This window comes from Salmo salar, chromosome ssa02 (assembly GCF_905237065.1).
Source record: "Salmo salar chromosome ssa02, Ssal_v3.1, whole genome shotgun sequence".
In the NCBI taxonomy this organism is placed as follows: Eukaryota; Metazoa; Chordata; class Actinopteri; order Salmoniformes; family Salmonidae; genus Salmo; species Salmo salar.
Genome location: NC_059443.1, coordinates 10,035,083 through 10,057,061, shown reverse-complemented (window position 1 = coordinate 10,057,061; position 21,979 = coordinate 10,035,083). Strand labels below are relative to the sequence as shown.

The following is a 21,979-nucleotide window of genomic DNA, read 5'->3' as shown; positions in this document are numbered from 1 at the left end:
CAGAGTGAAGGAAAAGCAGCCAACAAGTGCTCAGCATATGTGGGAACTCCTTCAAGACTGTTGGAAAAACATTCCAGGTGAACTTGGTTGAGAAAATGACAAGAGTGTGCAAAGCTGACATCATTGCAAAGGGTGGCTACTTTGAAGAATCTAAAATACTTTTTTGGTTTCTCTTTGCTAATTTTATATGTTCTTGCAATCATATGGATTTGGTATTTTACCATATAGGGCTATCTTATATACATATACCACACCTACCTTGTCACAACACAACTGATTGGCTCAAATGCATTGTGAAAGAAAGAAATTCCACAAATTAACTTTTAACAAGGCACATCTGTTAAATGAAATGCATTCCAGGTGACTACCTCATGACGCTGGGTGAGAGAATACCAAGAGTGCGCAAAGCTGTCTTCAAGGCAAAGGGTGGCTATTTGAAGAATCTCAAATATAAAATATATTTTGATTTGTTTAACACGTTTTGGGTTACTACATGATTCCATATGTGTTATTTCATAGTTTTGACGTCTTCACTATTAATCTACAATGTAGAAAATAGTAAAAATTAAGAAAAACCCTTGAATGAGTTGGTGTGTCCAAACTTTTGACTGGTACTGTACATTTAATGTAGGCTATCTAGGCCATATTAGGCTACAAGTGATGACAAAACTTTCAAGCAATACACTACATTAACTAATTGAGTAACACAATATATAACTTGTAATCAAAACTCTTTGTTTAAAGCAAACAGTAAATAGCTTATACATGTGTTATGACCCATCATTTATAATAGCTTAAATGATTATGCATGATGAGGCCAATTTTGTAATTGAACTGTCTGCCCTTCACATAATTGCATCCGCGGGAGAAAAAAAGTGTCTCTACCGTAATGACAGAACACTGAAACTACCTAGTTTCTGCTGCAGTTTCAGGTGTTGCGACACTCTTTGCGTAAATACAGGATTGCATTAGGGATATTGTAGTTTTATTATAAAGTTAAACCAGCTCCTTTGAAGAGTAGCTTCATTGTTTTTGAACTACTAGTCCCGGAATGCTTGTAGTTTCAAAGCAAACAGAAGGCGAGAGTTGTGGCTTGAAGGTGTAAAGATATGATTTGGTCTGACTCGCTTCCTAAAAAAAAGTTAGTGTCTAAATAAGGCTATGGTGGAAACCAGTTTGGGGAGACATGGTAAGTAAATATTGTTACAATGTTTCTGCTGTTTCTACCGACGTTGGAAATTGTAGGCAAGTGTGCAAATCTAGTAGCCGAACGGAATCATAACATTTGTATGAACATAGTACAGGTTGGTCTATCTTGTGTTTGAACGTTTGACATCTAGGCTATATATATATATATATATATATATTTATCATCATACAGAACTACATAGCCACTGGTTTACCGTAGTTGAAGCGCACAAGCGAGCGTTTGTAATACACCTGTTGACTCTGCAGAAACGGTATTTTTGTAAATATGGCAGAGACAGCGGAGCAGCATTTCTACATGGGAAAAAACAACTATTACAGTAGTCATACTGTATGTAGCCTAATGTTGATGATGATGGTTTATTCACATCTAGCTCTGTCTCTATATATTTTCTCCACGATAAGGTAGGCTATCCAACAGGTGCGCCTGAACTAGGCTTCTGTATTTCGAGATAAGGTGAAATTTGGCAGGAGGGTTGGCTACCCACCCACCCACCCACACATTCAAGAAGCGGCTTTGCGGAATAACTGATTGTTGAATCCCAGACAAGAGCAACCTGTTTGTGTGCACTCGTGTACAACCCAAATTAATTATGACTGACTCACTGCGACAACAACATAGGCTATACATGAATGATAAGAAGTCTCCCTTTACGCAAACAAATGACAGTCTGAATGAGTTCATGCTTTCTGCTCTATAAAATATGTTACCTCAAACTAAACCCACAGGTAGCCCCAGGTAAAGAATCTCAGGTCTGAACCAGTGTGGAGGAAATGGACTAACAATGGCATAGAGCTGGGCCATATGGCCTAAAAATATAAATTCGAGGTATCGGCCATCCCTACTACGGCACCACAAAACTACTTTTGGTAAACGAAAGAAACTGTAGGCCTATCTAGATATGTTGTTTCTCTGTGTTTTCATAGGCTTTTCTTTCGCTTCCGCTGTTGGCTACTTTATCCGTATTCTTAAACTATCATGTTTGTAGCCACGCGTTATAGAATAAACAGCCAGGGTAGAAAACATATAACAGTGTACGACATTGGCCTATATATTTTAGCGACCTTAACTTGACACCTAGCGACTTTGTCAAGTGGTTCGGACCTCTTGGCATAGCGGTTAAGGTCTTGGCTTGACAGCCGCTGGACCCGAATTCGAGCCACGGCAACCCTCCGAATTCAGCAAAATAGTATATAGGTTATACTGTGTACTCTATATTATTATGCGAACTGATTGCAATTTGAGGTGTAGTAATTGTGTATGTAACTTATGAATCTTAATGTTTACAGATGTGAAGATGGCAGCTGTCAGAGCAAAGTCATTTCGTCGCCAAGGAAGTCTCATTAGGAGCAAATCTGAGGGGACGTTGATTGATCTAGACGACACTGGAACGCTGAACATCAACAATTTAAACGGTAGCCTACTCTAACGTTTATGAAATATATTGTCTTTGAACTAGATGTCATTAATAGGTTTCCACAAATCAGGTAACTTTCCCAGGTTTTCCAGAGATCCCAGTTGGAAGATTCACCGGGATTTTTGGAAAACCTGGTAGTCTTGGGAAAGTTACTAGATTTTTGCAACCCTGGTTATGAAACAATTTCAAATATCGGATTGCATTATGTGTATTGTACAGTAGCTCCTTTGAGTGGTACCCTCATTTAAAATAATGCCTGTTTAAAGAGCAACAACCAGTATTGAAGCCCATTCTGTGTGATTTTACCATGCGCTCATATGTATGTTTTATATTAGTAAGTAAGGCTTTGATTTGACACAGATATTTTGTATTTTTACAGGGAGTAGTTACATAATAAATCAAGTGACAAAACATTCTGAGTGGCCTGTGTTGCAGCCGGAGGTCAAACATGGAAGTCAAACCACAAATCCATTCTGGAACAAACTGTCGATATCCAATCCATTTTTGGATGACATTTTACACACAAACAATGACAAAACGTTAATGAACGCTGATCTATCAATACAGAAAGATGAACTTTCAACTCTGTTTGACAGTGAGAACTTTGATGCCAGTAGCACATCTTCGGACGAAACAAACTTCGTCCATTTTGCGGATACCAAGCGAAAGAGCATAAGACAATCAGGGAGATGGAAGAGTGCCTCGGATATTCTCGGCGACCTGGAGAGAAAGGAACCGAAAAGGGAAAACAGCTTCAAATTGTCAGCAGGCCCATTTCTGAATGCAGATTTTGAGTGGTTGAAAAATGACCGGGAGGCTTACAAAATGGCCTGGTTGAGTCACAGGCAGCTAACGAGGTCATGTCTTGACCTAGGCCTGATGAGTCAGAGTCCTGGATGGGCCCAGACCCAAGCCACCGACTCTCAGATAGTCTGCAAGATAGGTCACAACGGAGGGTCACTACAGTTACCAGACTCGGATATTACCGCCCATATTCCAGAGGGCCATGTTCCTGCTGGGGAGGTTCAGGAGGTTGCACTGAAAGCCATCCTGGAGCCCCCTCACGGGCTGAACAACAACTACATGACAACCGTGAGTCCGCTCCTGGAGGTGAGTCTCAGCAACACGAGCGGAAAGGAATCCATCTCGCTGGAAATGAAAATGGTCGCGGAGGTCAAGAAGGATCCCATAAGTCAGGTCATGACCACATTTGTGGGACTAGTGTCCAACAAGAGAGAGGGACCTTATCAGAAAGTCAAGGACTGTTACATTTACAAGAACATCATGCAGATGAATCTTCAAGACTTAAAGTCTAATTTCTATGTTATTGTAGCCGCAGAGGCCTCGGTTATCCAGCCCCCTGCTACATCCGTTTGGGATTACCTGGATCGTCAAGTCACCGTCGCCGTTTATGGCCCAAAGTATATCCATCCGTCTTTCAAAGTGGTTGTGGTCGTCTCTTGCCACGATAACGTTCCACCGAGGCTTCCGTTCTCAGATATCCACAGGGGAAGCAGAAACTTGCCCCCTCTGGTGCTACAGCTCTGGGAGAAGCACCAGTTTAGCCCAGAGAGGCTGAATGACCTACACATCGCGACTTCCGTCATAGCGTCAAAGTTCGAAGTCAAAGCCCAGGATAAAAGGAAAGAGGTGAGACAAGGGCTACTCAAACTGGGTAAAGTCATTCACCTGCCTCTTGAGCTGGCCAAGATGGGCAATGGGGAGATGGATTCCTTTAAACTACGCTTCCAGGTGAGGGATTCAAACAGTGTCACTGTAGCAGAGTTCCAGGTGTCTTCCCCTGCAGCGGCACCTATTCACTCTGAAAAGCGAGGTCCCATGCGAAACAAAATGTGTCAATCGCTAGCTATACCGGAGGAATCTGTCCCAGAGTTCCCCAAATTCGGGACCAGACCTGTGAAGGTGCAGTGTTACGGGGTGGCACTGAAGTCAGTGCTCCGTCAACCGCGAGTGGAGTACCTCCTGGAGTACTTCAAGGGTGACACCGTGGCTCTCCTTTCCAGAGAGACCGTGAGGTCGGTGGGCCAGTCCAAAGTCAAGGAGTGGTACATCGGCTTCCTCCGAGGCAGGACCGGCCTGGTCCATTGCAAGAACGTCAAGCTCATCACCCGAGACCAAGTGATCGACTTCAACGGCACTGACTTCACCACCGAGACCCTCTTGGACAACATGGCACTGCCGTTCAAGAAGCTCACCTACATCTACTCAGACATCCAGACACTGGTGACCAAACACATCCCCAGCTGGAGGGGCTTCGCTGATGCCCTGGGCTACTCGAGCTTGTTGCTCGACACAATCACACGGAGACATGCTGAAACAGAGGCTGAGAAGGTGGCCTGCGTGCTGGAGAAACTGAAGGAGGACTGCCACACCGAGAACAGCAAGAAGAAGTTCCAGCACAAGCTCATGATCGTAAGTGTAGAAAAGGAAGGGGCATGTTTGATAGGTCTCAGGTTTAGAGAAGAATCTTCAAACCAGCTTGACTTTTATTTTGAATGACTTTTTCTCTTTGCCAAATGCGCTTCATTTATTGCATTTCAAGTAAGTGTTTTGTATGTTGCTTTTTCCATCCTAGGGTCTGTTGAAGATGGACTCTCAGGCTCTAGTGGCTCATCTGATCCAGAACATGGTCATCCTGTCCACGGCGGTGGAGCTGGGTATCAGGTGGAGGGAGCTCGCTGAGAGGCTGGGGAAACTCTCCAGTGCTCAGATCGCTGCTTACGAGGCACCACACCGGGGGAAGAGTGGAGAAGTTAGCGCCGTGGTTAGTTCATTTTACTTTTATTTGTTGTATTTAGGAAAATGTGTTGTTCTTAGGAGATCACCCATTCATGATCTCATTGGATCAACAGACAAGGATTAGGAAGGCTGTACCAATACTTTTATTTGTATAGTCCATTATAGATGGGCTATAGATTTATTTCCACTGCTTTCATTGTACCGTTTACACCCTGCTGTATTCTGTGCATATGACGAATAAACTCTGATTTGATAGATTCCCCAACTATCAACTGAACTGAACTTGTGGATCTTCCTCTCTCTATTGTAGTCTATGTGGAAACCTGCCTATGACTTCCTGTACTCATGGAGCCAGCTGTACGGGGAGGGCTACCAGGACATGATCCAGGACCTCCACCTGGCCCTGGACAAGATGAAGAGCCCAATCACCAGACAGTGGAGGCAGCTGACCGGGGCGCTAATCGCAGTCAACTGTCTGGAGATCCTCAGGGTCTCGGCCTTCCCCAAACCATAGAACCATAGAATCCCACTGAGGAGCAGAATGAGCACACTGGAGCGCTCAAATGGGTAAGAACTGTAGAACTGAGGCCACAGAGGCCCTTTGATAAAGCTTACTGTGCAGTTCCCACTATCTTTGAATATGGAGGTCCTTGTTACGATGCAGAGGGTGAGGCGAAGATGAAGTCAATGTTTGTTCTTGTATTGTGCCGTGTCTTTACCCACTTTGTCAGAGTTTCTTCTTAGAGTTCAGTTCATGTCGTAAACATAATTATAGCTATATTACATTTTTCATTGTGGGCAGATACTTAAACTATATTGCTAGATTTTGTTCATACAAAGCCAGAACCAGTGTATGAACACATTCTGTTACACAGGATGCAAACGAACATATCTCAGCCATATTAACCATATTTGTCTTTACATGAGTTTTTATAAAGGATTCGTTTTGATAATTTGTCTAACAGATATCTGCTTCCTTTGACGTAATTTCTTAAGACAAAACAGCAGAAACTATATTGAGGCCTGTTACTTTGGGTTTTTCTGTTTGACACTATGTGTTAGTGCTTGTTATTGATTTTACATTAATAGTAAGGTAACATACAGTAGAGTTAGCGCTTCCAGTTGTCACACGTTTTTATACCTTTATATTTTATGTTACAATGTTACATGAAGTCCCCCTGGTTTTTCATTACATTTTACATTTATTTTAGAGGCTGTATTTACGCTCATTTTGATTAAGGTTGGAAGGGATTACATTTGTTTTATCTGCCAAATCCAATCCTCAGTATTTAGATTGATATTTTTTAACTCCGTGTCTTAAGCCCATCCATTGAAACCTTTTTCAGTGCATTTAGTGTTGTCTACTTGAAAATAGCATATTATGTTGAAATATATTTTAAATATGTAATATAATGTAAAACAACCTTGTTGTGATTTATCTGAAATATAATATTTCACAATGAAGATTTATAACTGAAATGGTGACCTGGTGTGTATGAAGTATGAATAAATATTACTTACATTTTGATAGATAAGTAATATATATCTATTTTCAATGAATTGTCAACTAAAGTAGTTAATTGAGAAGACCCATTATTTATGTTCTAGTTCATCACCAGGTTGTGAGTCACATGTCTTGTCTTGTAAGAGTAGCAGGGATAGTGAGCAGTAAGGGTCTGTGTCTTGCATTGTGGGTAGTGTAATAATGTGACAAGATACTACGAGTAGTGTCATGCGGTTCACTTTGGTCTCTAACATGTCACATCCGTTCAGTTAAAGATAAATTACAATATTTGGGTTCCGTTAGGGACTCCATTGACCTTAATACTGAAGTCTGTTTATAGAGGGGGATGATTGAAACGACTTGATTTACCATGGAAATAACACTTTAATTACATAGGCCTAGATCACATTCTCTGTACAGCCAGGTTGTATCCACAGAGGAAACCCTTCATTTAAAAGACCTGAAACTGAAATTCCCAATCCTATCTCCCCAATTTATCAGCAATGAATCCTGTCCTTGAACCCTATACAGAATTGAATCCTGTCCTAGAATTTCCTGGCTGTGTGTTTTCTGTTGACTTACTCTTGTTGACCTTTTTAGTTTGACTTTCTCTCCTCTGTTTATTTAAGCTGGTTTCAACTGAGAGTTGCATTGTATGGTCTTTAGTCTTTATCTGTTGGCGTTGGCAACGGGAAAGCTCAGGATGTCTATCCTGTTTCTGTTCTGTATTACAGGTAAATGTTATGACTGCATACATTCTGGCTTAAAATAGAAGAACAAATAAATATATAATATACTGTATGTATCTCCTTCCTGATACATTTACAGTCCTAAAGCAAAAAGATGTTCTGAATAGCTTTAAACAATGGCTGTTACATTATAACTACTGAAATATCTTGTCATTGAAATGATTTATAGTTCATCTGTTGTTGACAACAGAGAGACAATGGTCTTATTCAATATCCTGGTAATATTCCATCCAGATAGTGGACCAGTGACATGTTACTGGACCAGCATCAAGTGCAGATTAATTATGGAGCTGCGACACTTCATTTAAACATGGGAAGACTACATCTCACTGGGCAAAACATCAAGTGATTGATGGATAAATCTCTGGGATTAATTGGGCGATCTAATTTCTCCCCACTGAAATGGAAGTCCGGGCCGATCCCAGATAAGGCTGACCAAGTCAAAACTTTGCCATGTGAGGGTGGAGGCACAAAGAGTCCTTTAAAACACCAGAGTGGAGGATACACTGAAGTCAATTGCCCGCACTGACTGAAACTTTAACTTGATTTATAATTGGAATCTGTGACTCTGACCGACACTTGAATGTGCACTTTAAAAGGCGGGGCAATAGCTGAGATCCTATATTACAACTTAAGCACTATCGGACTGTTTCCCAGACACAGATTAGTTCTAGTACTGGACTAAAAATACATCTCAACAGTGAATCTCCATTGAAAGTCATTTTTCGTCCAGGACTATATAGACTTAATCAGTGTCTGGGAAACCGGCCCTACATGGAGGTAAATGTACAGTAACAGTCAACACCAACCCCTCATTCTGCACTGAGGAAACAATAAATTGTTACTATGTATTTTCATATACATGTAAAAAGAGGGATGATATCACTCCTCCAGCTTGCAGGGCAGTATTCTTTCTTTCTCTGCCAGACTGGTCAGCAGCATGAGAGACAGAGTTCATGTGTTGTCATGTGTTGCTGCCATGCTGTGTTGTTGTCTTAGGTCTGTCTTTATGTAGTGTTATTGTCTTAGGTCTGTCTTTATGTAGTGTTATTGTCTTAGGTCTGTCTTTATGTAGTGTTATTGTCTTAGGTCTGTCTTTATGTAGTGTTATTGTCTTAGGTCTGTCTTTATGTAGTGTTATTGTCTTAGGTCTGTCTTTATGTAGTGTTATTGTCTTAGGTCTGTCTTTATGTAGTGTTTGTGGTGTCTTAGGTCTGTCTTTATGTAGTGTTATTGTCTTAGGTCTGTCTTTATGTAGTGTTGTTGGTGTCTTAGGTCTGTCTTTATGTAGGTGTTGTGGTGTCTTAGGTCTCTCTTTATGTGGTGTCTTAGGTCTCTCTTTATGTGGTGTTGTTGTATTAGGTCTCTCTTTATGTGGTGTCTTAGGTCTCTCTTTATGTGGTGTTGTGGTGTCTTAGGTCTGTCTTTATGTAGTGTTGTGGTGTCTTAGGTCTGTCTTTATGAAGTGTTGTGGTGTCTTAGGTCTGTCTTTATGTAGTGTTGTGGTGTCTTAGGTCTCTCTTTATGTAGTGTTGTTGTATTAGGTCTGTCTTTATGTAGTGTTGTGGTGTCTTAGGTCTGTCTTTATATAGTGTTGTTGTCTTAGGTCTGTCTTTATATAGTGTTGTGGTGTCTGAGGTCTCTCTTTATGTGGTGTTGTGGTCTCTTAGGTCTCTCTATGTAGTGTTGTGGTGTCTTGGTCTGTCTTTATGTGGTGTTGTGGTGTCTTAGGTCTGTCTTTATGAAGCGTTGTGGTGTCTTAGGTCTGTCTTTATGAAGTGTTGTGGTGTCTTAGGTCTCTCTTTATGAAGCGTTGTGGTGTCTTAGGTCTCTCTTTATGAAGTGTTGTGGTGTCTTAGGTCTCTCTTTATGTGGTGTCTTAGGTCTCTCTTTATGTGGTGTTTTAGGTCTCTATGTGGTGTCTTAGGTCTCTCTTTATGTTGTGGTGTCTTAGGTCTGTCTTTATGTGGTGTTGTGGTGTCTTAGGTCTCTCTTTATGTAGTGTTGTTGTATTAGGTCTGTCTTTATGTAGTGTTGTTGTCTTAGGTCTGTCTTTATGAAGTGTTGTGGTGTCTTAGGTCTGTCTTTATATAGTGTTGTGGTGTCTGAGGTCTCTCTTTATGTGGTGTTGTGGTGTCTTAGGTCTCTCTATGTAGTGTTGTGGTGTCTTAGGTCTGTCTTTATGTGGTGTTGTGGTGTCTTAGGTCTCTCTTTATGAAGCGTTGTGGTGTCTTAGGTCTGTCTTTATGTGGTGTTGTGGTGTCTTAGGTCTCTCTTTATGTGGTGGTGTCTTAGGTCTGTCTTTATGAAGTGTTGTGGTGTCTTAGGTCTCTCTTTATGAAGCGTTGTGGTGTCTTAGGTCTGTCTTTATGTGGTGTTGTGGTGTCTTAGGTCTCTCTTTATGAAGTGTTGTGGTGTCTTAGGTCTCTCTTTATGTGGTGTCTTAGGTCTCTCTTTATGTGGTGTTTTAGGTCTCTATGTGGTGTCTTAGGTCTCTCTTTATGTAGTGTTGTGGTGTCTTAGGTCTGTCTTTATGAAGTGTTGTGGTGTCTTAGGTCTGTCTTTATGAAGTGTTGTGGTGTCTTAGGTCTGTCTTTATGTAGTGTTGTGGTGTCTTAGGTCTCTCTTTATGTAGTGTTGTTGTATTAGGTCTCTCTTTATGTGGTGTCTTAGGTCTGTCTTTATGTAGTGTTGTGGTGTCTTAGGTCTGTCTTTATGTAGTGTTGTGGTGTCTTAGGTCTGTCTTTATGAAGTGTTGTGGTGTCTTAGGTCTGTCTTTATGTAGTGTTGTGGTGTCTTAGGTCTGTCTTTATGTAGTGTTGTGGTGTCTTAGGTCTGTCTTTATGTAGTGTTGTGGTGTCTTAGGTCTGTCTTTATGTAGTGTTGTGGTGTCTTAGGTCTCTCTTTATGTAGTGTTGATGTATTAGGTCTCTCTTTATGTGGTGTCTTAGGTCTGTCTTTATGAAGTGTTGTGGTGTCTTAGGTCTGTCTTTATGTAGTGTTGTGGTGTCTTAGGTCTCTCTTTATGTAGTGTTGTGGTGTCTTAGGTCTGTCTTTATGTAGTGTTGTGGTGTCTTAGGTCTGTCTTTATGAAGTGTTGTGGTGTCTTAGGTCTGTCTTTATGAAGTGTTGTGGTGTCTTAGGTCTGTCTTTATGTAGTGTTGTGGTGTCTTAGGTCTGTCTTTATGTAGTGTCTTAGGTCTGTCTTTATGTAGTGTTGTGGTGTCTTAGGTCTGTCTTTATGAAGTGTTGTGGTGTCTTAGGTCTGTCTTTATGTAGTGTTGTTGTATTAGGTCTCTCTTTATGTGGTGTCTTAGGTCTCTCTTTATGTAGTGTTGTGGTGTCTTAGGTCTGTCTTTATGTAGTGTTGTGGTGTCTTAGGTCTGTCTTTATGTAGTGTTGTGGTGTCTTAGGTCTCTCTTTATGTAGTGTTGTGGTGTCTTAGGTCTCTCTTTATGAAGTGTTGTGGTGTCTTAGGTCTGTCTTTATGTAGTGTTGTGGTGTCTTAGGTCTGTCTTTATGTAGTGTCTTAGGTCTGTCTTTATGTAGTGTTGTGGTGTCTTAGGTCTGTCTTTATGAAGTGTTGTGGTGTCTTAGGTCTGTCTTTATGTAGTGTTGTTGTATTAGGTCTCTCTTTATGTGGTGTCTTAGGTCTCTCTTTATGTAGTGTTGTGGTGTCTTAGGTCTGTCTTTATGAAGTGTTGTGGTGTCTTAGGTCTGTCTTTATGTAGTGTTGTGGTGTCTTAGGTCTGTCTTTATGAAGTGTTGTGGTGTCTTAGGTCTGTCTTTATGTAGTGTTGTGGTGTCTTAGGTCTCTCTTTATCAAGTGTTGTGGTGTCTTAGGTCTCTCTTTATCAAGTGTTGTGGTGTCTTAGGTCTGTCTTTATGAAGTGTTGTGGTGTCTTAGGTCTCTCTTTATGTAGTGTTGTTGTCTTAGGTCTCTCTTTATGTGGTGTCTTAGGTCTCTCTTTATGTAGTGTTGTGGTGTCTTAGGTCTGTCTTTATGTAGTGTTGTGGTGTCTTAGGTCTGTCTTTATGTAGTGTTGTGGTGTCTTAGGTCTGTCTTTATGTAGTGTTGTGGTGTCTTAGGTCTGTCTTTATGTTGTGGTGTCTTAGGTCTCTCTTTATGAAGTGTTGTGGTGTCTTAGGTCTCTCTTTATCAAGTGTTGTGGTGTCTTAGGTCTCTCTTTATGTAGTGTTGTGGTGTCTTAGGTCTGTCTTTATGAAGTGTTGTGGTGTCTTAGGTCTGTCTTTATGTAGTGTTGTGGTGTCTTAGGTCTCTCTTTATGTAGTGTTGTGGTGTCTTAGGTCTCTCTTTATGTAGTGTTGTGGTGTCTTAGGTCTGTCTTTATGAAGGTTTGTGGTGTCTTAGGTCTGTCTTTATGTGGTGTCTTAGGTCTCTCTTTATGTGGTGTTGTGGTGTCTTTGGTCTCTCTTTATGTTGAGGTGTCTTAGGTCTCTCTTTATGTTGTGGTGTCTTAGGTCTGTCTTTATGTTGTGGTGTCTTAGGTCTCTCTTTATCAAGTGTTGTGGTGTCTTAGGTCTCTCTTTATCAAGTGTTGTGGTGTCTTAGGTCTGTCTTTATGAAGTGTTGTGGTGTCTTAGGTCTCTCTTTATGTAGTGTTGTGGTGTCTTAGGTCTCTCTTTATGTAGTGTTGTGGTGTCTTAGGTCTGTCTTTATGAAGGTTTGTGGTGTCTTAGGTCTGTCTTTATGTGGTGTCTTAGGTCTCTCTTTATGTGGTGTTGTGGTGTCTTTGGTCTCTCTTTATGTTGAGGTGTCTTAGGTCTCTCTTTATGTTGTGGTGTCTTAGGTCTCTCTTTATGAAGTGTTGTGGTGTCTTAGGTCTGTCTTTATGTGGTGTTGTGGTGTCTTAGGTCTCTCTTTATGTGGTGTCTTAGGTCTCTCTTTATGTGGTGTCTTAGGTCTCTCTTTATGTAGTGTTGTGGTGTCTTAGGTCTGTCTTTATGAAGTGTTGTGGTGTCTTAGGTCTGTCTTTATGAAGTGTTGTGGTGTCTTAGGTCTGTCTTTATGAAGTGTTGTGGTGTCTTAGGTCTGTCTTTATGTAGTGTTGTGGTGTCTTAGGTCTCTCTTTATGTGGTGTTGTTGTATTAGGTCTCTCTTTATGTGGTGTCTTAGGTCTGTCTTTATGTGGTGTTGTGGTGTATTAGGTCTGTCTTTATGTGGTGTTGTGGTGTATTAGGTCTCTCTTTATGTAGTGTTGTGGTGTCTTAGGTCTCTCTTTATGTAGTGTTGTGGTGTCTTAGGTCTCTCTTTATGTAGTGTTGTGGTGTCTTAGGTCTCTCTTTATGTAGTGTTGTGGTGTCTTAGGTCTCTCTTTATGTAGTGTTGTGGTGTCTTAGGTCTCTCTTTATGTAGTGTTGTGGTGTCTTAGGTCTGTCTTTATGAAGTGTATTGGTGTCTTAGGTCTCTCTTTATGAAGTGTTGTGGTGTCTCTTGTTGTGATGTGTGTTTTGTAATACAGTTTTATTTTTTATTCCAGCGCCCGTCCCAGTAGAAATCCTTTTGTCTCAGGGTAGACCGGCATTGTAAATCAGAATTTGTCCCTAACAGACTTGCCTAGTAAAATAAAAGTGAATTAAAAAAAAATTAAACCAATCCCAGCCTTCAGATCATTTAGTTGGCCATTCAATGTGACGTAACCCAAGACAAAGACGTCCTGTTTTCCGGGTGAGGTTAAAGCACGGGTGAGCAGGCAGTAACACAAGGAGGACACCAAATCCAGTTCAGTTATCTGGCTCGTGTCCGACTGTTTCCTAGGAGAAGACAGGAGGAACATAGAGGAGACATTTAGTGTTTATTCCTCACTATTAACATTAAAACATTTGAATAATAGGCAGAGCTAGAACCACAGTATAAAAGCGTGTGGTTGAACATAGATACTAATCTACCGTCCTGAGCTTCCAAAGTCATGACAGTTCTCTGATGTGACAGGCTAGAGAGACTTCTGTCAGTCTGGATTTCCACCACAGGCCAGGATGTCTGCCTATTTAGTCATTGACATGTCCACACTTTCTGGGACAATTCATCTGAATCACTTCCTTGTTTCAATAAAGAAACAGGTTGCTCAATGTAAAAAAACCAACAACAGATTAATCAGTTTAAATAGTCAGTTTCCTTTTCAATCAGTTTCCTTAAATCACCAGTCACCACCATAGTTCTGCTTCATAGGAAACACTTTCACCATGTCCCATTTGAACGTGCACAAATGATAGCCACGTCTACACTGTAATCTTCTGCCATTCAGGAAGTTCAAACAGAATTGATTGACTCAACCCTGCATCTAACGGTCTGGGCCTTTTAGAATTACACCATGTAGGTTATTGTTGTACAGTAATAGTTACTTTGTGGTTTCCCTTCACTAGACATGTTGAGACAGGCAGGTAGTGTTGCCTGTACCTGGTGAGCTGTTCTCTAAGATGGCGCTGGCTCTGACACTCCACATTACTGGGAGCAGTGTGATGATGGAGGTAATGGCTGTAAAATGCACTCACCTCCTCTCTGGGACAGCACAGATCGTCACGAGTGAGATGTCAACATGCCTGCCTATCACTCTCTTAGTGTCATATAGGAAGAGACATTGATATATTGTCTATTTCTTTAGGTCTGAGCTTACATGATCAAATATAGTTTCAATGGCAGGGTTTTCTTTAGTTAAAGTAAACAGGAAGGAAGAGAAGTGCCTGACGGAGGTACGCAGCTTCTCTGTGAAGATGAAACAACGACACACCTGACATGTTTCGTAATCGGAGGTGTCAGGTTACAGCGTATGAACCTGTTCTACATTTAAATGTCATGTCTCAAGCTCAAGAAATGTGTGAAACATGCCTCATGTATAGTCACTTTCTGTTTTTAACCGTGCTCATCTGTAACGCAACTTCCCGCACGTGTTGCAGTGAGAGTAGGTTAGAGTTAATAGTCGATTACAGAGTTAATTAAAATATTGTAATGTACCGAGTCGACCCCTAAATCTGAGACAGATCGTCGGTGCCTGTTGAATAAGACACACAGCTAATCCCCATGACCCTGTTTTGATGTTGGCATTACTGTAAATCACCGTCATTCTACTCATTGACGTCACATGATCAACCACATCAGACAGTGTCTCTTCTGCTCGGCCTATTAAAGATGACGGCCATTTCCAAACACACAGCATGTGTCCCAAATGGCACCCTATTCCCTGTATAGTGCACTACTTCTGACCAGGGCCCATAGTAGGGCACTATGTATTGAATAGGGTGCCGTTTAGGAGGGGCCCACTGTATTAATAGTACAACTGTAGCTTGTCTTTTTGAATACTGTTTCTTTTTCAGGAACAAGATAACATGACTAAAGGATGCATCCTCTTCCACATACAACAACATACAACACTCATACATAATACAACAATGTACAACACTCATACATAATACAACAATGTACAACACTCATACATAATACAACAATGTACAACACTCATACATAATACAACAATGTACAACACTCATACATAATACAACAATGTACAACACTCATACATAATACAACAATGTACAACACTCATACATAATACAACAATGTACAACACTCATACATAATACAACAATGTACAACACTCATACATAATACAACAATGTACAACACTCATACATAATACAACAATGTACAACACTCATACATAATACAATAACGTACAACACTCATACATAATACAACAATGTACAACACTCATACACAATACAACAATGTACAACACTCATACATAATACAACAATGTACAACAACATACAACACTCATACATCATACAATAATGTACAACAACATACAACACTCATACATCATACAATAACATACAACAACACACAACATACACCACTCATACAACAACATACAACACTAACATCAACAGCATTAACATAAACTATAGCTTGTCGAGCGTAAAACGTAATGTGTGCTTGACAACTTCTTTCTCCTGGTGTCTTCCTTGCACCGACAGTAGAGCAAGAACAGAACAACACACACAGAAACACACAAAACAGGTTGTCTGAGACTGTCAGCACCAAAAACATGGACTGTCTGTGTGAACTGAACACGAACACTATCTGGAATGTACCTGTTGCCTGCCTGCTTATTGTTAACAAGCCAAGGGAGGATTCAGCGGAGAGACTTCACCCATAGCAGCGAAACCAGAGGAGCAAAACCCCAAAATGCCCCCAGGCAAAACCAACCTCAACAAAGAATGGACCAGCACTCTGCCTTTTCAGACTCAGTGAGGCAGTGCATTTTGTGATTAATGAGATATGAGTACTTTTGTTGAGGGAGCCTTTTATACTGTAGCCTTTCCATTCACTGTCACACTCTGTCCCAAATGGCACCCTCTTCCATTTATAGTGCCCTATGGGTCATGGTCAAAAGAAGTGTTCAATTTGGAATGCACACACTGAACATGGAGTGTTATCTCATTCAGAGAGTAGTGTTATCTCATTCAGAGAGTAGTGTTATCTCATTCAGAGAGTAGTGTTATCTCATTCAGAGAGTAGTGTTATCTCATTCAGAGAGTAGTGTTATCTCATTCAGAGAGTAGTGTTATCTCATTCAGAGAGTAGTGTTATCTCATTCAGAGAGTAGTGTTATCTCATTCAGAGAGTAGGTTTGTAGGGTTTAGCAGTGTGAACATGAATGTCTGCCTCTATAGAGGGAAGTGTTCATGTTGTATTGTTACAGGTGCTAAAAATAGCAAGCCTCTTACTATGTCAGACTGAGTTGTTCTCCAGGGCTTGGAGTAAAGGATCAGGTTGGAAGGGTTTGCGAATTATTATGCAACATTTAAGGATTGGTTTCCTGGACATAGATTATGCTTATTCTTGGATTCAAATGTTTTAGTCCAGGTCCAGGCTTAATCTGTGTCTGGGAAACCAGCCCTACAACATGTTGCTGGGTCTTATACTACACAGGAAGTAATCCTACTACACATATTTCATAATGCCATACAAAAAAAATGTAACACTACAGTTTAAATATAATTAAGAAATAAGGCCTGAGGGGGTGTGGAATATGGCCAATATACCACAGCTAATGGCTGTTCTTAAACATGACGCAACGCGGAGTGCCTGTATACAGCCCTTAGCCGTGGTATATTGGCAATATACCACAAACCCCTAAGGTGCCTTATTGCTACCAACTTAATTAGAACAGGTCAAATACATGTTTGTGATACCCATGGTATATGGTCTGATTTACCACGGCTTTCAGCCAATCAGCATTCAGGGCTCGAACCACCCAGTTTATAATATGTAATAATGTGCACAAAATAAATTCAAGAATGGATTCATTCAGCTATATACTGTAACATTGGACCATACAAGCTATGCAATTGACAATATCAAGTATTATGCCTTGTGCATTAGCCTTTGCATTATGCATTGATTGGGTGTTTAATTTAATTTTACTATTTTTATTTCCTTAGGGGCAATTCATGGGATTCGTTAGTTATATAATCTTACTAGCGAGTTACCTTAAATCACCCTCAAGTATATAAACTGCACACATGAGCGCTAAAGACGTCAAGGAAGTCACGTGAGTCGCGAGCACTGCAGCTGTGGGCAAGAAAAGTTTTGAGAGGGTGGCAACTGGCGAGAATGACGCGTGACTGTCTTACAGTAGATCAAACACGCATACTAGCAGTCCACAGAGCTGTCCAGTGCAAATCCTGATAAATCCATGTAGACTATGACAAGATATGATTTAGAATACCTTTATAAAGTCTAACAGTGGAGTATTTAGAGGGAACATGTAAGTAGCCCTTACATGGTGGATCACTTGGTGGATACTGGATAGAAACATTCCCTCGCGCAAAAGTCCACCTGCGTAATTTTGATTTATGGATTAATGCTTTTAGCGCAAAAACCAATACTCGCTGCTTTTTGGCTGGTTCGAGGGGGTGACCACCACCACCACCTCTTGAATGACCCGCTGTGAAGGAATGAGTGATGCCGGACAGAGGATGTAACATCTGGAGTCTGGTGGTACTGTCGGTGTTGGAGATGGGGCTCGGTGCGTCCAGCATCGCGCTCGGGGTGTTCGGCATCATCCGAGTCCGGTCGGTTCACAAGCTGCAGCTGGGGGATGCCTCTCCTATATGGAGCGGAATTTGTGTAAGTCAAATAATTCGCTTTTGCAGTATTATTACCTCTATGGTTAATAGGAATGGGAGGGTATAACTTTTTATTTCCCCCCCAGTTTCTCATCTGTGGACTATGTGGGATGGTGTGTGCGAAGAAGAGGTCAGGATTGATTGTAAGTTGATTTTATTACGATGTATTTAACGTGGGTACACTTTTAGAAAAACAAGTGCTATCTAGAACCTAAAAGGGTACTTTGGCTGTCCGCATAGGAGAACCATTTGACCGTTTGAAGAACCCTTTTTGGTTTCAGGTACAACCCTTTTGGTTCCAGGTATAACCCTTTCCACAGAGAGTTCTACCTGGAACCCAACATGTTTCTCCTATGAGGACAGCCAAAGAACCATTTTGGAACCTTTTTTTCGAAGTGCTTTTTTTCTAAGAATGTACAGTGCATGCAGTGCATTGTTGGTGTTAGAGCTTGCAAGAAAGTAATTTCATTGTACTTATGCTTGTGACATTAAGACCCGCAACTTGAAACACACCTAGGGCCAGTGGTGTAAAATACTTAGGTAAAAATACTTGAAGGTACTACTAAAGTATTTTTTGGGGGTATCTGTATACTTTACTATTTATATTTTTGACTACATTTACTTCACTACATTCCTAAAGAAAATGTCATTTTTACTTCTATTCATTTTCCCTAACACCCAAAGTACTTTTTACATTTTGAATGCTTAGCAGGATAGAAACATTTTCAAATTCATGCACTTATCAAGAGAACATCCCTGGTCATCCCTACTGCCTCTGATCTGGCAGACTCACTAAACACACTTGCTGCGTTTGTAATGTCTGAGTGTTGGAGTGTGCCCCTGACTTTCTGTAAATAAAAGAAAAACAAGAAAATTGTGCGTTTTGGCTTGCCTAATATAAGGAATTTAAAATGATTTATACTTTTACTTTTGATTCTTAAGTATATTTTTGAAATTACATTTACTTTTGATACTTAAGTATATTTAAAACCAAATACTTTTAGACTTTTACTCAAGTAGTATTTTACTGGGTGACTTTCACTTTTACTTGAGTCATTTTCTAATAAGGTATCTTTACTTTTACTCAAGTTTGACATTTGGGTACTTTTTCCACCACTGCCTAGGGCCAGCTCCAGGCATAAGTAACATAAGCGGTCACTTAGGGCCCCAGGCCGCTAGAGAACTCAGTCAGGATCTCAACTTACTGTTCACAGTTAACGTTACAATAGTAGAATACACAAGGTGCAAGTTCACCATTTGGTTGTGCATCAGCAGTTTTGCTCTTGTTGTGTCAGTCACTGACAGTCACTCAATTAGTCGTGTCAGCTAAACATTTTTAGATTGGTAAATTAGTCTAGCCAGCCATCTAAACTTGTAGTAATAATGCCTGCCTACCAACCAGGCGTGCAGGGCACGTGCCCAGTGGCCCTGACCTGCAGGGGACCCCCATTGTTTTGTTAGTCACTCTCACTCAGATATCATTTACATGGCATAAGTCATGGCAAAATGTGTAGAACTGTAGGAAATTAACTTTAAAACTGCAAAACTGTCTCTCTACCCCATGGCAAAAAGTGTAGAATTGCAAAAAATGTGCTTTAAAACTGTCTCTCTCTTCAGATGATCCTATTTTCAGCCTGCTGTATCTGTGGGTTGATCAGTGGGATCCTAAACTTCCAGTTTGTGCGTGTGGTGGCAAAGCGTCCCGATGCCTTGCCGTCCCTCTACCTGGCCATCATGGTGATGGCCTGCCTGGGCATCGGAGTGTCCATCCTGTTTACCTGGCTCACCTGTCGTCTGGCCAGCAGCGAACAGCAGAGGATGTACCTGGAGAGAGAGCTGTCCCTGCACCACTCCCATGAGATGAATGAAAAGGTGAGCTCAGATAAAACATGAACGGAAAAGTCAATAATAATCTAGAATTGGACAGAGTGAATGGCCTGTCATTTCTGTCACTATGTATTTCTAAAGCAGTGGTTGCCTACTCCGGTCCTCCAGTACCCTCAACACTACACATTATTATTGTAGCCCGACAAGCACACCTCATTCAACTTGTCTACTAATCATCAGGCCCTCAATGAGTTGAATGTGGCATGTTTGTCCGGGGCTAGAACAAACATGTGTCCTGACGGGGGTACTGGAGGACTGGAGTTGGGAACCACTGTTCTGAAGAGGGATATGAACACACCACAGGAGGTTGGTGGAACCTTACTTGGGGAGGACGGGCTCATGGTAATGACTGGAGCAGAATGAGTGGAATGTTATCAAATGCATCAAACTCATGTTTTCCATGTGTTTGATGCCATTCCATCTACTCCGTTCCAGACATTATTATGAGCCGTCCTCCCCTCAGCAGCCTCCACTGGAGTGAACCTATTTTTATTCGCTCTGCATAAGTGTGTCTGCTAACTATAATGATGAAAAGTCCTAATTGAGAAGCTCATATAACCCTGCTGTACTACTGTTTATTCCAGGAGTTGGCTGAGAGATCTGAGAGAGCAGCCAGCATTCCCCAGATCTCCTTCAATGGAAAGTCCTCACCTCCATTGTCATTAGGCTGAAGCCCAGCTGTGTTACTGTATTCAAAGCAACATGGAAACAATGTTGGTTCCATACAACACCAATGGTTGCAGGGGATGTGATCTCTTGCAATTAACTGATACACAAAGGAATCAACTGAAGTTACGGCAACACTATGAGAAGGCGCTGTGAGATTTGACAATCGGCTTACCAGTGACGATGTAGGCTGAATGATGCACCTGGATAGTCCCCAGACATGGCTTTGGGGGACATGGAAACAGCAGATAGAGGGGACAAAGCTATGGCACCTCCAAAGGCTCAAAAAGAACAACTAAACCACTTGAGATTGTCAGTGTTGAGACAGTGAAAGACATAACTGCTTCAGGGTTTGACTGGTCATAGAGATCATGTCATACAGTGGAAGTGGTTTCCAGTACTATTATTTATTTTAATGATTATTTATTATTTAAATATATGTTTGTTTATTCATAAGCATGCAAATATAATAACATCCCATCTGTGATAGGTTTTTACAATTTAGAGCATTATAATGAATTAAAGGTTTAATGATGGTGATGGATGATGACTACGATGGATGATGATGATGATGATGATGACTACAGTGGATGATGATGTTGATGGTGATGATGTTGATGGCTTTATTGTATCCATTAGGAAATTCATTCTATATGAATTAGTATATTTTGCAGCAGACCACCACCAGTAGGAGGCAGTAGTGATAGTTATATTTCCCCACTAGAGGGAGCACTCCATCTTTTTAATTTATTTTCTTACCAAACGGCACCCTATTACCTACATAGTGCACTACTTTTGACCAGAGCCCTGTGGTCAATAGTAGTGCACTATATAGGGAATTGGGACTCAGATGTTGAATCTTGTAGAAGAACATTTGAACAGCATAATAAATATGGAAGGTTATGGATAAATGAGCAGAGTGTTGCAGACAGATTGAAATTGCAGTCCTACTTCCTGTGTATCCCTGAGCAAAGCCCTTAACCTGAAAATATCCAGTCCTATTTATGGAAATGTTGTCCAGAGAAGATAAGCACAGCATGGAAGGACAAGGAAAAACATTCCATGAATTTACATTTATGTATTCTCTTACCGAGTCCCTCATCCCTTGCAAAGTAAGAATACAGATTATGGGTTACATCCCAAATGGCACCCTATTCCCTACACAGTGCACTACTTTTGACCAGGGCCCATAGGGAGGGTGCCATTTGGAACACAGAATACTATATCCCAGGGAGCTGTGAGAACCACCAGAACTTCCTGTAAAGTGAAACCTGGTCCTTCCATGGCCACCCCTCCTCTCATGGGGACATTGGACAGGGTGAGACCTCCCAAACAAAGCTCCCCTCAAGGTCCTCACCCAGTTCTTTGTACCATAAATCTGTTGCCACGGTGAACTACGTGGGGGTGTGGGAGACTGACTGCTAGGTTTTTACTCTTTCCCCTTTTTGGTGAAAAACCAAAATGCTGTTTCACCTGGCTCTAGTCCTGACTGACTGACTGACTGTTTCACCTGGCTCTAGTCCTGACTGGCTGACTGACCGACTGACTGACTGTTTCACCTGGCTCTAGTCCTGACTGACCGACTGACTGACTGTTTCACCTGGCTCTAGTCCTGACTGACTGACTGTTTCACCTGG

At 41.2% G+C, this 21,979-nt stretch overlaps 2 protein-coding genes across 4 annotated transcripts; both read left to right on the top strand.

The window, feature by feature from the left end:
- The first annotated feature begins 933 nt into the window (after positions 1-933).
- LOC106595523 (metastasis-associated in colon cancer protein 1) lies at positions 934-17,894 on the top strand. Of its 3 annotated transcripts, XR_006759760.1 has the most exons (6): positions 934-1,189; positions 2,497-2,622; positions 3,004-5,057; positions 5,221-5,409; positions 5,695-5,951; positions 17,876-17,894. XR_006759760.1 is itself a non-coding variant. In XM_045697276.1 (5 exons), the coding sequence occupies exons 1-5, from the start codon at positions 1,162-1,164 to the stop codon at positions 5,896-5,898; spliced, it is 2,601 nt and encodes an 866-aa protein (XP_045553232.1). In that variant the 5' UTR covers positions 934-1,161; the 3' UTR covers positions 5,899-6,940. The 3 variants fall into 3 exon arrangements, 2 of the variants coding, with proteins under 2 accessions (XP_045553232.1, XP_045553237.1); XM_045697276.1 differs by lacking the exon at positions 17,876-17,894 and having other exon boundaries at positions 5,695-6,940; XM_045697281.1 differs by lacking the exons at positions 934-1,189; positions 17,876-17,894 and adding an exon at positions 1,245-1,304 and having other exon boundaries at positions 5,695-6,940.
- On the top strand, positions 15,394-21,329 carry LOC106573719 (transmembrane protein 196). Its single transcript, XM_014149027.2, has 4 exons — positions 15,394-17,790; positions 17,876-17,932; positions 19,407-19,661; positions 20,261-21,329. Exons 1-4 carry the CDS (start codon positions 17,626-17,628, stop codon positions 20,345-20,347), a joined length of 564 nt encoding a protein of 187 aa, XP_014004502.2. The 5' UTR covers positions 15,394-17,625; the 3' UTR covers positions 20,348-21,329.
- Positions 21,330-21,979: the final 650 nt, after the last annotated feature.